This window comes from Hypanus sabinus, chromosome 7, assembly GCF_030144855.1.
Source record: "Hypanus sabinus isolate sHypSab1 chromosome 7, sHypSab1.hap1, whole genome shotgun sequence".
In the NCBI taxonomy this organism is placed as follows: domain Eukaryota; kingdom Metazoa; phylum Chordata; class Chondrichthyes; order Myliobatiformes; family Dasyatidae; genus Hypanus; species Hypanus sabinus.
This window is the reverse complement of record NC_082712.1, coordinates 58,160,742-58,179,504: the sequence shown is the minus strand read 5'-3', so window position 1 is coordinate 58,179,504 and position 18,763 is coordinate 58,160,742. Positions and strand designations below refer to the sequence as shown.

Below are 18,763 nucleotides of genomic sequence, written 5' to 3'. Positions count from 1 at the left end.
ACTGTTTCGTGGCACAGGCAGTAATCCTGAGATTACTAGCTTTGTGGTCCTTCTTCTCAACTGCCTTCCTAACTCCCTATATTCCCCTTTTAGGACCTCTTCCCTTTTCCTACCTATGTCATTGGTACCTATATGTACCACGATCTCTGGCTCCACATCCTCCCAATTCAGGATATCTTGGACACGATCAGAAACATCCTGAACCCTGGCACCAGGGAGGCAAACTACCATCCGGGTCTCCTGATCGCATCCACAGAATCGCCTGTCTGACCACCTAACTATCGAGTCCCCTATTACTATTGCCTTCCACTTCCTTTCCCTACCCTTCTGAGCTACAGGGCCAGACTCTGTGCTGGAGGCACAGCCACTGTTGCTTCCTCCAGGTAGGCTGTCCCCCCCCCAACAGTATTCAAACAGGAGTAGTTATTGTCAAGGGGTACAGCCACTGGGGTACTCTCTAGTTCCTGACTCTTCCCCTTCCCCCTCCTAACTGTGACCCACCTGTCTGCCTCCCGTGGTCCCGGTGTGACCACCGGCCTGTAACTCCTCTCTATCAACTCCTCATTCTCCCTGACCAGACGAAGGTCATCGAGCTGCAGCTCCAGTTCCCTAACTCGGTCCCTCAGGAGCTGCAGTTCGGCGCACCTGGCGCAGATGTGGACTTCCAGGAGTCTAGGAGACTCCAGGACCTCCTACATCTGACATCAAGTACAACAAGCTGCCCTCACACTCATACTTCCCCTTTCCTCAAATAACACGAAAAATTGAAACCTAAACCTACCTTGCTTTGCCAGCTTCCCCCTAAGCCCGTTGAACCCAAGCCCTTAAGCCTTCACTTTACTCCCGGCTCACTCTGCTGTCCGAAAACGACGCTGCCCACTGTATAAGGCTGTGTCCTTTCTAAATCTTCCCCGCTTCACTCTATCTTCAATTTAGATCGAACGGGTTTGACAAAATGACCTTGCATTCCTCTAATACCTGGGATCAAAACTAAAATTACTTGTGTCCTGCTTGGCTTCATAATCTATTGCTCAAATAAAGTGAAATAAATGTTTAATCTGCCCAATACCCAAATACATTTATAATGCAAATCTTACAATTCTGGCCTTTTAATCCAGGGATGCCACAGTGGTCACCAACTTGCATGAAAAATACTTGGTGTACCAGGAAGATAAATGTGACACCAAATTGTCACTAAACTAAATTAGGAAAATTATCCTTAGCATTTCACATTACTTTGCAAAGAATCCTAGATTTGTAATGTCAAATACAGCATTCAGTCCATCACACGTCTAGAGGTGCTGTTCATTTTGCAGCTGTTTGTTTTGTACAAACCACTTCTTGTTTGTAAGCCTTTTTAATATCATTTCCTGCATGGGTTAATTTGGATTTCAACTTAGAGCAAACACAGTGGAAAGCTATCCATCTCCATCCACTATTTATTTGCTCTTGAAACAGTTTTCTTAACATTGGTAAACATTTAGTAAATGTACTTTAAAGGAAGTATTATGTTTATCGTTCATCACTATTAAGCTATCGTTGCCCCACGATTTCACTCTAGTCTACAGTATAGCTATAGACTGTTGCATGTGTGGGTTACCTTGTTTAACTCTGATCATGAGAATAATCAATAACATTAGTATATTCAGATGCACGACAAATCTGTATTGAATCCAACATGAGTTAATAATTTAACTTTCTTCAATTTCACTAGTTCTCTCATTAAAACCATGAAGAAAGCTTTCTGTTCAGGTGAACTTTGAGAAAGTGTTTAACTCCCTGCCTAGCTTTGTACACGGTGCACTGTGAGGGGAATAGACTCAGCCCATAGATGCTGCCTGGCCTGCTGAGTTCCTCGAGCATTTTGCTCTCTCAACCTCAGAAGTCCGGGTCCAGTGGTACGATCAAGCATGATAAACTGGAGTCTTTTGTGGTTGCAGTGGATAATCATAATGTCCTCAGTGCCTTGTCATGCCTCTCACTCCACAGAGCATTGCAGTACGACCTTACTAGCTGTTGAATCTCATTGATAAGCCCAGTCTGCCGGAGCTGTCTTATCGTGGTAGGACAGGTGTGCCCCTATCACACGGGGCATGAGGCTACTGATAACCCTCAACTGGTTTAGTCCACTTGACGAAGCGGTGTCCTGGGTGTGGACTAAAGGTGAGTGAGCTGCCCCAGAATGGACATAGCAAGCCACTTCACCAGAGCAGTGACTAAAACTGGATGAAATACAGTCAGACATACTTTATTGATCCCGAGGGAAACTGGGTTCCGTTACAGTCACACCAACCAAGAATAGTGTAGAAATATAGCAATATAAAACCATAAATAATTAAATAAGTAAATTATGTCAAGTGGAACTAAGTCTAGGACCAGTCTATTGGCTCAGGGTATCTGACACTCAGAGGGAGGAGTTGTAAAGTTTGATGGCCACAGGCAGAAATGATTTCCTATGACGCTCAGTGTTGCATCTCAGTGGAATGAGTCTCTGGCTGAATGTACTCCTGTGCTTAACCAGTACATAATGGAGTGGATGGGAGACATTGTCCAAGATGGCATGCAACTTGGACAGTGTCTTCTTTTCAGACACCACCGTCAGAGAGTCCAGTTCTACCCCCACAACATCACTGGCCTTACAAATGAGTTTGTTGATTCTGTTGGTGTTTGCTACCCTCAGCCTGCTGCCCCAGCACACAACAGCAAACATGATAGCACTGGCCACCACAGCCTTGTAGAACATCCTCAGCATCGTCCGGCAGATGTAAAAGGACTTCAGTCTCCTCAGGAATTAGAGATGACTTTGACCCTTCTTGTAGACAGCCTCAGTGTTCTTTGACCAGTCCAGTTTATTGTCAATTCGTATCCCCAGGTATTTGAAATCCTCCACCATGTCCACACTGACCCCTTGGATGGAAACAGGGGTCACCGGTGCCTTAGCCCTCCTCAGGTCCACCACCAGCTCCTTAGTCTTTTTCACATTAAGCTGCAGATGATTCTGCTCACACCATGTGACAAAGTTTCCCACCGTAGCTCTGTACTCAGCCTCATCTCCCTTGCTGATGCATCCATCTATGGCAAAGTCATCAGAAAACTTCTGAAGATGGCAAGACTCTGTGCTGTAGTTGAAGTCCAAGGTGTAGATGGTGAAGAGAAAGGGAGACAAGACAGTCCCCTGTGGAGCCCCAGTGCTGCTGACCACTCTGTTTGACACACAGTGTTGCAAGCGCACGTACTGTGGTCTGCCAGTCAGGTAATCAATAATCCATGACACCAGGGAAGCATCCATCTGCATCACTGTCAGCTCCTCACCCAGCACAGCTGGATGGTGTTGAACACACTGGAGAAGTCAAAAAACATGACTCTCACAGTGCTCGCCGGCTTGTCCAGGTGGGCGTACACACGGTTCAGCAGGTAGACGATGACATCCTCAACTCCTAGTCCGGGCTGGTAAGCGAACTGGAGGGGGTCTAACTGTGGCCTAACCATAGGCCAGAGTTGCTCTCGAACAAGTCTCTCCAGGGTCTGAATGATGTGGGAGGTCAATGCCACCGGTCTGTAGTCATTGGAGCCACTGGGGCGCGGCGTCTTCGGTACAGGAATGAGGCAGGACGTCTTCTACAGCACAGGAACCCTCTGGAGACCCAGGCTCAAGCTGAAGACATGGTTAAGTACTCCACATAGCTGGGGAGCTCAGGCTTTGAGCACCCTGGGGCTGACACCCTGCAGCCTTGCTTGGATGGAGATGTTTCAGCTGTCTTCTCACCTGTTCAGCTGTGAAGCCCACCGCAGTGGTTTCAGGTGGGGGAGGGGTGTAGTCATGAGAGCAGGGTGGGGGGCTGTGAGGAGGGGTAGGTGGGGAGAGTCGAGTATGTGTTGGTTGGAGGCCGAATCATGTGCGGGATAGGCAGGGGCCACAGTGTCAAATCTGTTGAAGAACAGGTTAAGTTCGTTGGCCCTGTCCACATTGCCTTCAGCAAATCTGTTGCAAGTTTGCCGGAACCCAGTGATGGTACTCATCCCACTCCAGACCTCTCTCATGTTTTTCTGCTGGAGTTTCCACTCAAGCTTCCTCCTATACCTGTCTTTAGCCTCCCTGATCTTGGCTTTCAGGTCCCTCTGTATTGTTCTCCAGCTATTTTCAAACCATCAATCTCTGTCAGGGAGGGGCCACTACACAGGATCGGAAAAAGCTGCAGGAAGTTGCAAACTCAACCAGTTCCATCACGGGCACTACCCTCCCCAGCCATCGAGGACATCTTCAAAAGATGATGTATATATATATTTTCTTATTGTATATTTTTATTATGTATTGCACTGTACTGCTGCTACGAAACAACAAATTTTACACCATATGCCAGTGGCATTGAACCTGATTCTGATTCTGATGCATGTTCCAAAAAGATTCAAAATAACCACCCGGGTTTTATATTCTATCCTCTGTCAAGGAAGCCTAGAATCAGCCTAATCTCTCAAATGACCAGCCAAATTCAAAGATCAATACACATGCACATTCTTTTGAACTGTGCCTTTACACTTATACTGTCTTCTTGTTCCTTCTGCCCATAGTACCTCCATACTTTTCTCTATTAAATTTAGTTTGTCAGTTGTTGCCCATTATACCTATCTATATGCTCTTGCATCTATGACAGTACTCTCTTCCTCACTGTTGGCTACATCTCCAGTTTAATTGAAAGCAGCACATTATGATGATATTACCCGAGTGCACACGCATCTAAATTCTGCAAAATGCCCACTAATGGTCAGTACCAATGCTCTTTAGTATCTGATCGATCTTAACCAATCTCCAACTTTGAACTACTTCTGATTAATCCAAATCTTTTCTCATCCATACAGTGACACTCCACATTCCATGACAGACACGAGGTGAACCTTTGGTGTAGCATGGGTGAGATGGCTTGCATTGGTTTAGTATGGGTGAGATGGTTTGCAATGACTACCATACCACTGAATCAGATTCATCATCAGAATCATAGTTAGGTCCACACACTTGGAGGGGAAGTAGGGAATGGCATGTATGCATGAGATTGCAGAGTAATTTTTACTGGTAAAAGCTTTCATTTTAAACTATGTTGACAAGGACTTGCCTTTAATCCTGCAGCATACCCAATAGGCTGTGGAGCAATATTTGATTGGCCAGCTTCTCCAGTAACAGTGGCCAATCCAAACATTTCCTGGAAAGCATCTCGAATAGCAGCCACCTTAACTTCTTTGTTAGAAGTTACCAATATATCCAGATCACCACCTGATCCTAGAGGGGAGACAAAGGAAGTAATTCAAATAAATAGAGAATCCCTTACAACTGACACAGAGAGCTAAATTAATAGTAAACTTTGTCTAAGCATCTACATCAGAAACTCAAATCAGTACAAGGCTGTTTCACTTCTCACCAACAGTGCGGTTGCAAAATAAATTCAATGCTTTGCTCCTCCAATTCCATTACAGCAAGACTGACTAGGAAGACCAATGATCAAAGGATGTTCTTGAAGCCTTAGCTAACAAAGAACCTCATCTGACCTAGAGGAATCCCTGGCTTATAACCTCTGAAAAAGGAAGAGGATTGAGGAAGCACTTGGACCTTTAGGTCCCTACGTTGGGAGCATGTGAAAACTCATTGAGAATTGTGGAAGTAGTGCACCACCATTCTGTGTACCTTATACTCTGAGCTATAGCAGAGTCTGCAGATCTGACGCAGTCCTCAACAGGCATGTCAGAACACACAGAACTGAGTGGAAACAAGTCAATCACTGAAGCTTCCAGCAGAAGCTTTTCACAGGCTCTCTATCAAATATATCTTTCTTCAAGTTCAGTATTACTGCACACTGAGCTGCTTGGAAACCATTTCTAGGTCTCTTGCCCCAAAGACTGATGTTGATGTTTAAGTTTAACCAGAAACACCGTGAACTCCTTTTCATCTCAGGCTAGCAGCATACAAGAAAAGGGAGATTATGATAACTTCATAAAACATTTGTATACAGTTCCCGTTACCACACTGTAGGGAAGATATGATTGCACTGAAGAGATGCCAATGAAAGTCACCAGGATGTTGCTGGACAATGTTTCAGTAATGAGGAAAGTCTAGATCGGCTGGGTTTTGTTTTCCATAGAGGAAAGAAAACTGAGGGAGCCCGATGGAGCGATACAATTTTTTGAGGGTAATGTGTAGGGTAAATAGTAAAGAAACCTTTCCCAATAGTAGAGGCATCTAAAACTAGAAAGGATAACTCTAGAGTAAGGGATAGGAGGTTTACAGGGGATCCATGGAGAACTCTGCAAACTAGGTGGTTGGAATCTGGAATTTGTGTTGGAGGCAGGTAGTCTACCGAAATTCAAAACATTTCAGAGGAATATGAGGGATCTTGGGGTCCAAGTCCATAGGACACTCAAAGCTGCTGTGCAGGTTGACTCTGTAGTTAAGAAGGCATACGGTGTATTCGCCTTCATCAATCGTGGGATTGAATTTAACAACCGAGAGGTAATATTGCAACTATATAGGACCCTGGTCAGACCCCACATGGAGTACTGTGCTCAGTTCTGGTTGCCTCACTACAAGAAGGATGTGGAAAGGGTGCAGAGGAGATTTACAGGATGTTGCCTGGATTGGATGCTTTATGAGAATAGGCTGAGTGGACTTAGCCTTTTCTCCTTTGAGCGACGGAGAATGAGAGGTGACCTGATAGAGGTGTACAAGATGATAGGCATTGATCGTGTGGTTAGTTAGAGGATTCTTCCCAGGGCTGAAATGGCCAGCATGAGAGTGCACAGTTTTAAGTTGCTTGGAAGTAGGTACAGAGGAGATGTCAGCAAAAGTTTTTTTGCGCAGGGAGTGGTGAGTGTGTGGAATGGGCTGCTGGCGATGATGGTGGAGGCAGATACAACAGGTAACACAAAGTACACTGCAGATGGTGTGGTCACCCAACACGTACAAACAAGCTAGATGAACTCAGTAGGTCAGGCAGCATCTGTTGAAATGAGCAGTCAATGTTTCGGGCTGAGACCCTTCGTCAGGACTGAAGAAGGAGGGGGCAGAGGCCCTATACAGAAGGTGGGAGGAGGGTAGAAGGTGCCAGGTGAAAAACCAACCAGAGAAAAGATCAAGGGGTTGGGGAGGGGATAGGCAAGAGAGGTGAAGAAGGAATGTAAGGGGAAAGCACTATGGGTAGTAGAAGAAGACAGAACCATGAGAGAGGTGATAGGTAGCTGGAAGAGGAGGCAGAGTGAAAGTGGGATGGGGGAAGGAAGAGGGAGGGAATTACCGGAAGTTGGAGAATTCGATGTTCATACCAAGGGGCTGGAGACTACCCAGATGGTATATGAGGTGTTGCTCCTCCAACCTGAGTTTGGCCTCATCATGGCAGTAGAGGAGGCCATGTATGGACATATCCGAATGGGAATGTGACAGAGTTGAAGTGGGTGGCAACCGGGAGATCCTGTCTGTTGTGGTGGACAGAGCGGAGGTGCTTGATGAAGTGGTCCCCCAATCTGCGTTGGGTCTCGCCGATGTAGAGGAGGCCACACCAGGAGCACCGGATGCAATAGGTGACCCCAACAGTCTCTATTCCCTATTCCCAGTTCCTCCGTCTCCGCTGCATCTGCTCCCCGGATGAGACTTTCCGTTCCAGGACATCTCAAACGTCCTCTTTTTTTTTTAAGAATCGTGGTTTCCCTTCTGCCGTCATCAGTAATGCCTTCACCTGCATCTCCTCCATTTCCTGCACTTCGGCCCTCACTCCATCCTCCTGTTACCACAACAGGGACCGTATTTCCCTTGTCCTCACCTACTACCCCACCAGCCTCCGGATCCAGCATATTATCCTCCACAACTTCCACCACCTTCAACAGGATCCCATCACTAAGCACATCTTTCCCTCTCTACCCCTCTCTGCTTTTCACAGGGATCGTTCTCACCTCGACTGCCTGGTCTACACGTTCCTCCCCACAGATCTCCCACCTGGTACTTATCCCTGCAAGTGTAAGTGCTACATCTGTCCCTACACCTCCTCTTTTACCACCATTCAGGGCCCCAAACAGTCCCTCCAGGTGAGGCAACACTTCAATTGTGAGTCTGTTGGGGTCATCTATTGCATCTGGTGCCACAACAGACAGGATCTCCCGGTTGCCACCCACTTCAACTCTGCATCACACTCCCATTTGGATATGTTCATATATGGCCCCCTCTACTGCCATGATGAAGCCAAACTCAGGTTGGAGGAGTAACACCTCATATATTGTCTGGGTAGTCTCCAGTCCCTTGGTATGAACATCGAATTCTCCAACTTCTGGTAATTCCCTCCATCTCCCTTCCACCACCCCATTTTCACTCCGCCTCTTCTTCTAGCTGCCTATCACCTCTCTCATGATTCTGCCTTCTTCTACTACCCATAGTGCTTTCCCCTTACATTCCTTCTTCACCTCTCCTGCTTATCCCCTCCCTCACCCTTTGATTTTTCCTCTGATTGGTTTTTCACCTGGCACCTTCCACCCTCCCCCATCTTCTTTATAGGGCCCCTGCCCCCTCCTTCTTCAGTCCTGACAAAGGGTCTTGGCCCGAAATGTTGACTGCTCATTTCACCGGATGCTGCCTGACCTGCTGAGTTCATTCAGCTTGTTTGTACGTGTTGATACGATAGGGTCTTTTAAGAGACTCCTGGATAGGTACATGGAGCTTAGAAAAATAGAGGGCTATGGGTAACCCTAGGTAGTTCTAAGGTAAGGACATGTTCAGCACAGCTTTGTGGGCTGAAGGGCCTGTATTGTGCTGTAGGTCTATGTTTCTAAATATCTAAATAAGCACTTTAATCACTAAAGCTTTGATGGCTCTGTTAGAATTGGTTGTTTTTGTTATACTTTTTTTAAGATACTAGTTGAATTAATGCAAGACTAAAATTGTAGTTTCTTTCTTAATGACATAATTTGTATTTTTAACAAATTCACGTACTTTTTGCAGTATGTGGTGGTTTGCCTCCACTTACTGTCAGAAAGCAATATAGCAGTTACATAATCATTCATCATCCTTTTTCATTTTCAACTGGCTAAGTACTAGCACTTAACACGTGTGTTATAATTGAGTAGCCTTTTGATTGAATTCTGATATCCAAGGAATGTCTCTTGTCTGGATTATAAATGTGATAGATTTTTCAAAAGCTCCAAATTGAATCTATTGAATATATTGAATCTCTTTAATTTCTCATCTCTCATCTGTCTTGTATCACTGTTTTTTGTTTACTTAGTATCTGTCATTTGTTTAAACTCCATATTAAACAAATATTGTTAAAAATCAAGGTCTTTCACTCATTCTTTAACTCTGAAAAGAACCCGGAGATCCAACAGTTCTGTTCAAATGTTGGCAAATTGGATTAGTACACCTGATGATTAACATGGACAGGGAGGTCTGAAGGACCTGCCACCTCCTTTATCCCTTGGGCTTGTAGAGTTTCTCCTTAAATGTTTCTCAGTCATTGAGCTCATCTATTCCTTGTGGTACGGAGTATGACATCCACATTAAAGATGTTTCTCCTGAATTCTCCACTGGATATATTTTGGTTTTCCCTTCAAACATATTTGCTACGTCTTCTATCACATCGTTCAATAATAAAGCTATTAATCAGTTTACCTTCCCACAAGAACAGAGCCTTTCTGTTAAATCACTCCTGATATTGTTTTATAAAAGCAATGCAAACTGCAAAGAATGTTTAAAACTCCAACTGAAATGAGTGAATTAGAAGAACTCAATTGCCACCATCTGAAAAAGGAAAATAATGAAACAAAAAAAAAGTGGCTTCACTGTGGACATTTTGGATGTTGTCTTTAGATCCTGAAGGATAAATTTTGTAGATAAAGGTCAGGCAACATACTCCATCCCAAGTTCTCCTGGGATTCAAAAGCAACATTTTTGAAATACAACTGCTATTAGGCAGGCAATTAATGTAGTTAATTTGCATACAGCAATAATCTCGAGATATAACAATGACCTGTTATCCATTTCAGGTGTGTTGGCAGAGGGAGAAATGACAAGACAACAGAAGTACTGCCATTTCCACAAAGAACAGATGGAGACTCAACTTAAACTTTCTTTGGACAGATGGGGACCTCTGGCATTGCCATTATTCCCAAGATAACACACAAAAATGGCAGCTGGATTGGAGGTACTCAAGCCTGGAGAGGAACAAATTAATACACCTCACCTTGTGTAGATGCAGAGCTAAGAATCAAGACACACTGAGAGAAGGTCCAACATTCCAGAACCAGAATCATATCATTTTACAAACAGTATTGACTGGGAATATTTGACTCTGGGTTAGGGTTGGAATGGATGCTGATGCAGAAGAAAAGTAGATTCTTCTGTGCCACCTGCTTTTGCTTCTAGTGCAATACAAAGGTCTGGAGATGAAGTAAGAATTGAATCACTTTTGTTAAAACTCAGAAGTACATTTTGCATCAGCAATGTCAGCACTTCAATGCAAAAGGCCAGAGTCAGAGTTGTACAACACAGACAGAAACAGTCCCTTCAGCCCAACTTGTTCATGCTGATCAAGATGCCTATTTATGCTAATCCCAATTGTACAGATCAGAGAAATGGTAAGCTTGCTTGGTATGGCTAGGTTGATGAGGGAAAACGATAAAGGATTAAAACATTTATAGCAAAGAGTGAGGGAAGCACCTTTGAGCAAGTGATATTTAGCTCAGAATACAGGACACAATGGGGTTATGAACAAGTGATTTACAGGCACCCCTACAAATGAACAACTCCCATATTATTAAATTCAAAAATTCTGATTTAATTGTTCTTTCTTATCAGCCTTATGTAGTTTTAATAACATTCATTACACAGAGGAGGTATGGTTAACATAATTGAGTAATTTGTGTATTTTCAAACTTAATAAAAACAGATTTGGAGGCAACTGTAAAAAAAATTAGCCAGAGACAGCTTGTAATGCATGGTGTGTACAGTTTACATTAGTCTCCTAGAAAAACCAAGGAACAAACAAATTGTGAATTGAAAGAGGCATGATAAGGAATATAGTTGTGAGGATTGATGAAGACACGATACATAATCAGTATTACACAAGCCCTCTTATATTCATTCCCATTTAAACATATCAAATGACTGAAGTATCCTTCATGAATCATACTTACTGATGTAAGGAGCCATGCCTGGATCCAGTGTAGTGATCATGGACTCCACAGAATGTTTTGTTTTATCCAAAACTGATTTCACAACAGAGTTTCCCGCCACACCCTAAAAAAAATTAGTCAAAACTAGTTATTTTGAACTATATTTGAGTACAGTGATGATCTATAACAGATTCCAACAAATGTCCCATTGATGACTCAAACATAGAATAAAAACAGACTGTCCAATGCATCAGACACTTCCAGTATTGAAGCTCCAACTTTATCTAACCCCATGAGCATTTTCATTTATTTCTGTCATGTTTATCCTACTTCTTGTTAAGCGCATCTCTGCTTATTTACCATTTCTTTATGGGAGTGGGTTTCATTTTTGGACGACCTTGGTGTAGCATGGTTTTTCACCATTGCCCCAAATTCCCCTATTGGATTTACCAGTGGTGATATTTATGGCATCTACTTTCAGCCACTGCCTCAAGTGGAGACATCTCTTCTATATTTACCTTCAATATTTGCAAGAAAACAGAGAACCCAGTCTTCTGATTTTGGAAAAATGCATCTTTTTTTGTTAAAGTTATAAAGAACCACATACCAATTACCAATACATGCTTGACCTATGCTTTTTCCAACTGCACTTTTCCAGAATTTTTCATATACATGTTTCCCCCGCTATCCGAAGGAAGAGCATTCCTATGAAACTGTTTGTAAGCTGAAATGTCGTAAAGTGAAGAAGCAATTACCATTAATTTATATGGGAAAAATTTTTGAGTGTAACTAGACCCAAAAAGTAACCTACCAAATCATACCAAATAACACATAAAACTTAAAATAACACGAACATATAGTAAAAACAGGAATGATATGATAAATACACAGCCTATATGAAGTAGAAATATTGTAGGTACTGTGTAGTTTCACTTATCAGATTTGGGAAAACAGCGAGCTGAAATCGATTTGTAGGGAAAAAAACCAGCATGTACACGCATGCGCACACAACTGCCCACACAAGGCTTCATGGTCATGGTAATCTTTCTCGGGATAAACACATGTATAAACCGGGCAGCTTTTTTTTCATAAAAGCGAAAATTCTCTTTGGTTAGCGAAAACAGGTACTAATGTAGGTCTTTCCTATCAGTGAGCTGTCGTAAAGCAAATGTTCAAAAAACGGGGGCCACTTGTACAAAGCTACAAGCCTGGTACTTACAAAATAAAAAATATAGGTGCCTTGCAACTAGAATGTCAGCCCGCAACAAAAAGCAAACAAGTAGTGTAAAGAATGCAGTTTATTATGAGTTAAGTGAATACAGGTGTCCCCCGCTTTACAAGAGTTCGCTTTATGCCACTTTGCTTTTACAAAAGACCTACATTAGTACCTGTTTTCACTAACCAAAAGAAATCTGAGGAGGATTTTCGCTTTTATGAAAAAAGGCAAAAAGCGAAAATAGCTTTCAGCGTTTGTTCTGCAGCGAGCCATTCTAGAGGAAGCACGCACCCTGAGCAGTGAGAGTGGCGAAAAGCAAAAGTAGTGTTCAGGTTTTGTTTTGCTCTCAGTAAAACAAACACTCAGCATCAAGCCGCCATAGCTTTGAACTGTGTCAGATTTTCGCTACAACTGACAGTGCTGCAGAAAAGTATGACTTCAATTTTGAAAGGGCACGTACGTTTAGGGCAGGTTTGCAGGATGTTTTGAGCGCTTACAAAGAACTGTATGATAGAAAAATGTGTGAACCTTCCATTGTGCTTGCTGTCTTTGCGATTCTGTTAAGTGAAACTACAGTGTACATGCATTATTTCTACCTTATATAGACTTTATATGATATTTATCATATCATTCCTGCTTTGTTAGTGTTATTTTAGGTTTTATGTGTTATTTGGTATGATTTGGTAGGTTATTTTTTGGATCTGGGAACGCTCAAATTATTTTCCAATATAAATTAATGGTAATTGTTTCTTCTCTTTACACCATTTCAGCTTACGAAAGGTTTCATAGGAACGCTCTACTTTCGGATAGCAGGACAAACCTGTATTTTAATACAACTGAATTTTGCAATATGAGTGTTATTGTAATCCTCACCCAGCTGCCACTTTTTCCTGAAGACTACATTTAGCTCCCTGCTGGGAGTATTTCTATGAAGATACAGATTCATCAGCTAATAAAAAGTACATTTTGCAAATGTCATTCACACAATATTCCTAAGGACCAATATTGAAGGGAAGGATTCTTGCCAGTGCTACTGGTATTTTCTCTACAGCCTAAAAGACTTTCTACAACGTCAGTCAGTGCAGAGAACCCCTGCAGTTGTTCCCCTGTTGGGGAATGCCACAGCAGCCAGATCTCTGGCACTAAGTCTGACTCTGTAGCTCAGAAGAAAAGTAAACAAATGGGGCAGATTACACTTAAACTAGAGAGGGACCAATGTTCCTGCATGTAGATTTGCTAGCACTGTTAGGGATAGTTTAAATCAGGTCAGATGATAGAGTAGTTGGTGTGTGTGGAGGGGGGAGAGGGGGAGAGGGGGAGAGGGAAGGGGAGGGGGAGAGGGAGACACATACACACAGTGGTATGTCGAATTACCGGGTGAACGAGCAGTCTTTGGGGTACTGCAAGTCTGTGTCCTTATTGATGCTTTGCTGCACTCTTGAGTGCTCGGTGTAGGGTGCGGATGCTTTTTTGCTGGGGGGGGGGGGGGGTTCGGGATTCTAACATTTAACTGTCATTCATTCCTTGGGGCACTCCTCTGTTTTCGTGAATGTATGCATAAAAAAAGAATTTCAGGATGTATATTGTATATAATTCTCTGACATTAAACTGAACTATTGAAATGTAGAAGTTGTTTAGGTACACCTTGCACGGGGCTCTGCATAGGTTTGTCCAACTGAGTCAGGGAAAGGATAGCAGAATGAAAGAAACACGGTTGACAAAAGAGATGGAACGTTTAGTCAAGAAGAAGGAAGCAAACTTAAGTTTAGGATGGAAAAATGCAAAAAGAGTTATAAGATAGCCAGGAAGAGGCTTAAGAAGGGACTTAGGAGAGTCAAACAATCATTAAGCAAGACAGCACAGAAACAAACCTTCAGCCCATTTAGTCCATACCAAACTGTCATTCTGCCTAATCCCATCAACCTTTATCTGGACCCCCGTAACCCTCCATACCCCTCCCATCCATACACTTAACTGAACTTACTTTAAATGTTGCTATCAAACCCACATCCACCCCTTCTGCTGGCAACTCATTCCACACCTGCACCACCCTGTAAGTGAAGAAGTTCACCCTCGAGTTCCCCTTAAATATTTTACCTTTCACCCCCAATCTAGGACTTCTAGCTCTAGACTCACCCAACCTCAGTAGACAAAGCCTGCTTGCATAACACCCCTCATTATTTTGTATACTTCTATCAATCTCCCCTCATTCTCCAATGCTCCAGGGAATAAAGTCCTAATCTATTCAACCTCCCTCTCTGACTCAAGTCCCAGTAACAACCTTGTAAATATTCTTGTATTCTTTCAATTTTATTGACATTGGGAGCTAGACGAAGACACAAGAAAGCCGTGGAGACTAGGATTAACAAAACCTCCAAGGTGAAGAACAGAAGGATGCTTGAGTGAGAACAGGACCACCCCAGAGCAGGTCAGAATATACCCCATTTTACCATGGGAAGCGAGGGAAGAGATTGTTAGGGTGTTGACAACAATCTTTGCGTCGTCCTTGTCCACATACCAGAGGATAATGGCAAATGTTGCTCCTTTGTTCAAGGAAGGTAAGAGTCAATCATGGGAATCATAGACAAGTCAATGGCAAACTAATAGAGAGGATTCTTAGGGACAGGATTTGACAAGCATTTGGAGAAGCACAGTCTTAACAGTGGTGTAATGGATTTTAGTAAGGCATCTGACAAAGTTCCCAGTGGTAAGCTAATCCAGAAAGTCAAAAGGCATCTGGATCCGTGGAAACTTAGCTGTGTGGATTTGGAAATGGTTTGCCCACAGAAAGCAGAGGGTGGTAGTAGTTAGTGTGTCTACCTGGGGAGCAGTGGCTAGCGGTGTTCTGTGGTTCTGTAATGTCTACACATTGTTATTTCAATAAATGGCTGAGAGTGAGGAAAGACTTGCGGTTTGATCAATCTAAGTGCCAGGCTGATTTGGGAAATTCTGGTACATGCTGAAACATGGCAATGGGGTCCAGGCCGAGAACGTATCAAAGTGACAGGGCCCAGATCCAAGAGCGAGGAATGACCCAATGTTTAGAAGATTTAAACGCTGGGTCAGACTGAAAAAGCAAAGGTGTAAGGACATAGGCAAGGGTAGGGCTTCTTCTGCTCACTGCTCCATGACATTTACTTGGCTCTGTTTCTTTCCTCTCTGCACATGGGGTGTTTGACAGTCTTTTTTTTAATGGGTTCTTTTTGGCTTCTTTGTTTTGTGGCTGTCTGTAAGGAGACGAATCTCAAAGTTGTACGATGTATATATACTTTGATACTAAATGTATTTTGAGCTGAACTTTGAAGTTTGGATGAGGAAGTGGGTTAGTTCATTTGGAGATGACATGAAGTTTGGTAGTGTTGTGGGTAGTGTAGAATATTGTCATAGGTTACAACAGGATAGATATAGTCAGGATGCAGAGCTGTGCAGTGTAGTGGCAGATGGAGTTCAATCTGAAAAGAATGTGAAGTTATACACTTTGAAAGATTGAACTTGAAAGCAGAGGATAAAGTTAATGGCTGGATTCTTAGCAGTATGGAGGAACAGAGGAGTCTTGGCGTCCAAGTTGTAGGGTGGTTAAGAAGGGGTACGGAGTACTTCCCATTATTAGTTGGGAGATTGAGTTCAAGAGCCACAAGGTAATGTTGCAGCCCTATAGAACTCTAGTTAGACCACACTTGGATTACTGTGTTCAGTTATTATTGCAGAAGCCTTAGAGAATATGCAGAAGAGACTTACCAGGATTGCGCCTGGATTAGAGAATGCTTTATGAGGAAATTTTGAACAAGCCAGGCTTTTATCTTTGGCCCGAAGGAAAATAAGTGTTGACTTGCTAGATTGTATAAGATTATGAGAGCCATAGAGTAGACAGCCAGTGACTATCTTCCAGGTGGCAATGGCCAATACCAAAGTATATCTGTTTAAGGTGAGTGGAGGAAAATTTAGGGGAGATGTCAGAGGTTTTTTTTGTTACACAGAGTCACAGGTAACCAGAATGCACTTCTGATGGTGGCAGTAGAGGCTCATACAATAGGGACATTTAACTCTTACATAGGCATATGAATGTATGAAAAATGGAAGGCTTTGCCCTATGAAGGAGGGAAGGGTTAGATTGATTAGTAGGTTATCAGCACAATACTGCAAGTCAGCACAACATCACTGTACTGTACACTCTATACTATGTTTTAATCATGATTTCTTTTGTTTTCAAAGTAGTTAACAACATATATCCTGGTGACTGAACACACGTGCTTCTGAACTAAGTAACTGGCATACTAGACACCACAATCAGCAAATGAAAATAATCAGTAGATGGTTATCACTTCTTGCTTGGTAAGCAAATACTGACCTTTAAAGTGATATTCACAGTGGTGAATACTGCAGTTTCAGGAATTCTACCCTGCTAAGATTGTACACGTTCACAAAGAGACCTCTAGCAGCCTAAAAAACCAAATTCCCTTAATTTCAACAATGAAAATTGCATCCTACTCCAGCCTAATTTATTGTAAGTTTCCATTGAATTTGTTACAAGGATTCCAAATGAAAAACTGAATGCTCTCAGGCTGCTCCTAGATGTACAGATATGAGCCCTTTTTTACTGAATTAGTTAGGTCTTCAGTTGGAAAAATTGTGTATCAACAAACATCAGAAACCAATGCGAGAATACATCACGATAACACTGGGTGTCAAACTACATTTGTTTGAACAGATAGAATTACATTCTGGCACAGTTCTCAAGGAGTCTGCACATTCAAATGTATGGAAAGTATCCCAAGCACAAGTCTTAAAAAGAGCAAAAGGAGTTATTCCCAGTATTCTGGCCAATCAGTATGACTATAACAGACTTATCTGATCATCATCACATTGTTAATGTGCAGGAGCTTCTTTCGTTAGTTGCATGGGATGTTACAAATGGAACATGAAGGGTTCCATATAGATTCATGAGAAAGAAACGCTTCAGAAGTTTAAAATTTACTTGTCTATATGGACTCCTAACAATGCATTAGATTATCACTCTGCTTAAGTTAATTAGGGAAGTGAAACCAAATGAGTGACAGGAATTTAATCACTGAAACTCACCTTAAAAAAACCCCAGAATCCTCCTCCGGCACCACCTTGGTCATGGTGCACAGACATCCTGGGGTCCTCCTTTTCCTCCGGGAAAGTAATAGAGGAACCACCTCCCATAGGAGCAGGGGCCTGAGTCAGGGTACCTGGCACAACTCCTGACAAATGTAAATAAATCATTACACACAAAGACTTCTTTCCATATCTAGCAAAATACATGCTAAAAAAATAAAAGTTGGAAAATATAACAAAACCAATTAATATTTAGCATCTTAATACATTTTCCAAACTTGTTACTTCATGATTGTTGCCACACGCATTTATATGTAGATATATATACAGTATGTATCAGGCAAGACAAGATGGAATACCAAAAAATACTGGACATATGTTTTGTGGAGTGCATTTTTTTCTCATGTTGTTACTCCAGGTTAGAAAGTACTAGTAAGAACCAGCATAGCCAAAAATAACCTTTTAAACTGGAGTCAAAGGACTTGGAGAACACCACAAAATCCAGATTAACTACAGAAGATTTTTCAGGACATGAAGATGAGTAAGAAGAGTAAGGTAGAAAAGCATCCTTACTCTCCTTCAATACTCTACTATCATAAATAACTATCAGAACATAGATGGCGGTCTCAGTCCAAACACTTAAAATATTTTTATATTAAGGTACAAGGGAAAGTATCATTTTTAGTTCAAAGATTGATAAATATTGTGAAAACATTTAAGCTACATTAAGGAACTTAAACACATATTTCCAACTAAACATAAGCTAGTTTCTATACACATATGTAATACTGAAATAAAACCACGACCTGTGACGGATGTAGAAAAAGTTGGCATCAGTGGGGTTTGTGGAGATCGACCAGCATGACCTCGAGTGATGTCGTAGTTTGTAGTCATGGAGAAACCAGTGATGGGTGGACCTGTAGGAGGTGCAGAAAAGATAGGAGCAGGTGGAGAGCCCACAGGAGGTGCTGAAGGAGGAAAGCCATAAGCTGCAGCACCAGAATGAACAGCAGAAGGATGAATTGGGGAAGCAGCAGCAGTCAGGGGTGTAGAAGACATGGCAGGAGGCAAGTGCGGTCTAGGAGGAGGTGGCGTAGAAAAGACTGAGGGAGGTAAAGCTGAAATGGAGGTAGTAATGGGATTAGGTAAAGGGCTAGGTAGAACTAGATAGGTGAGTCCAAGGTGAAACAAAAAATGAAAAAAGAATTAAAAACATAATTAATGTAAACATCGTTCATACCAAGGTCCACAACAATACCTGTTTAGCAAGTAAAATCTTAATTCTACAGAACCATTGCATCACAAGATGGAAAACAGGTATGCATAAAACAT

At 42.4% G+C, this 18,763-nt stretch overlaps 1 protein-coding gene across 2 annotated transcripts in view; it reads right to left on the bottom strand.

The window, feature by feature from the left end:
- prrc1 (proline-rich coiled-coil 1) overlaps positions 1–18,763 on the bottom strand; it is a 43,602-nt gene that overhangs the window by 14,178 nt on the left and 10,661 nt on the right. For both annotated transcript variants that reach the window (XM_059974716.1, XM_059974717.1), the window contains exons 3-6: positions 18,238–18,594; positions 17,432–17,577; positions 11,158–11,260; positions 5,105–5,272 (exon numbers count right to left, since the gene is read on the bottom strand). In XM_059974716.1, coding sequence (XP_059830699.1) covers positions 5,105–5,272; positions 11,158–11,260; positions 17,432–17,577; positions 18,238–18,594 — 774 coding nt within the window. The remainder of the gene's footprint in view (positions 1–5,104; positions 5,273–11,157; positions 11,261–17,431; positions 17,578–18,237; positions 18,595–18,763) is intronic.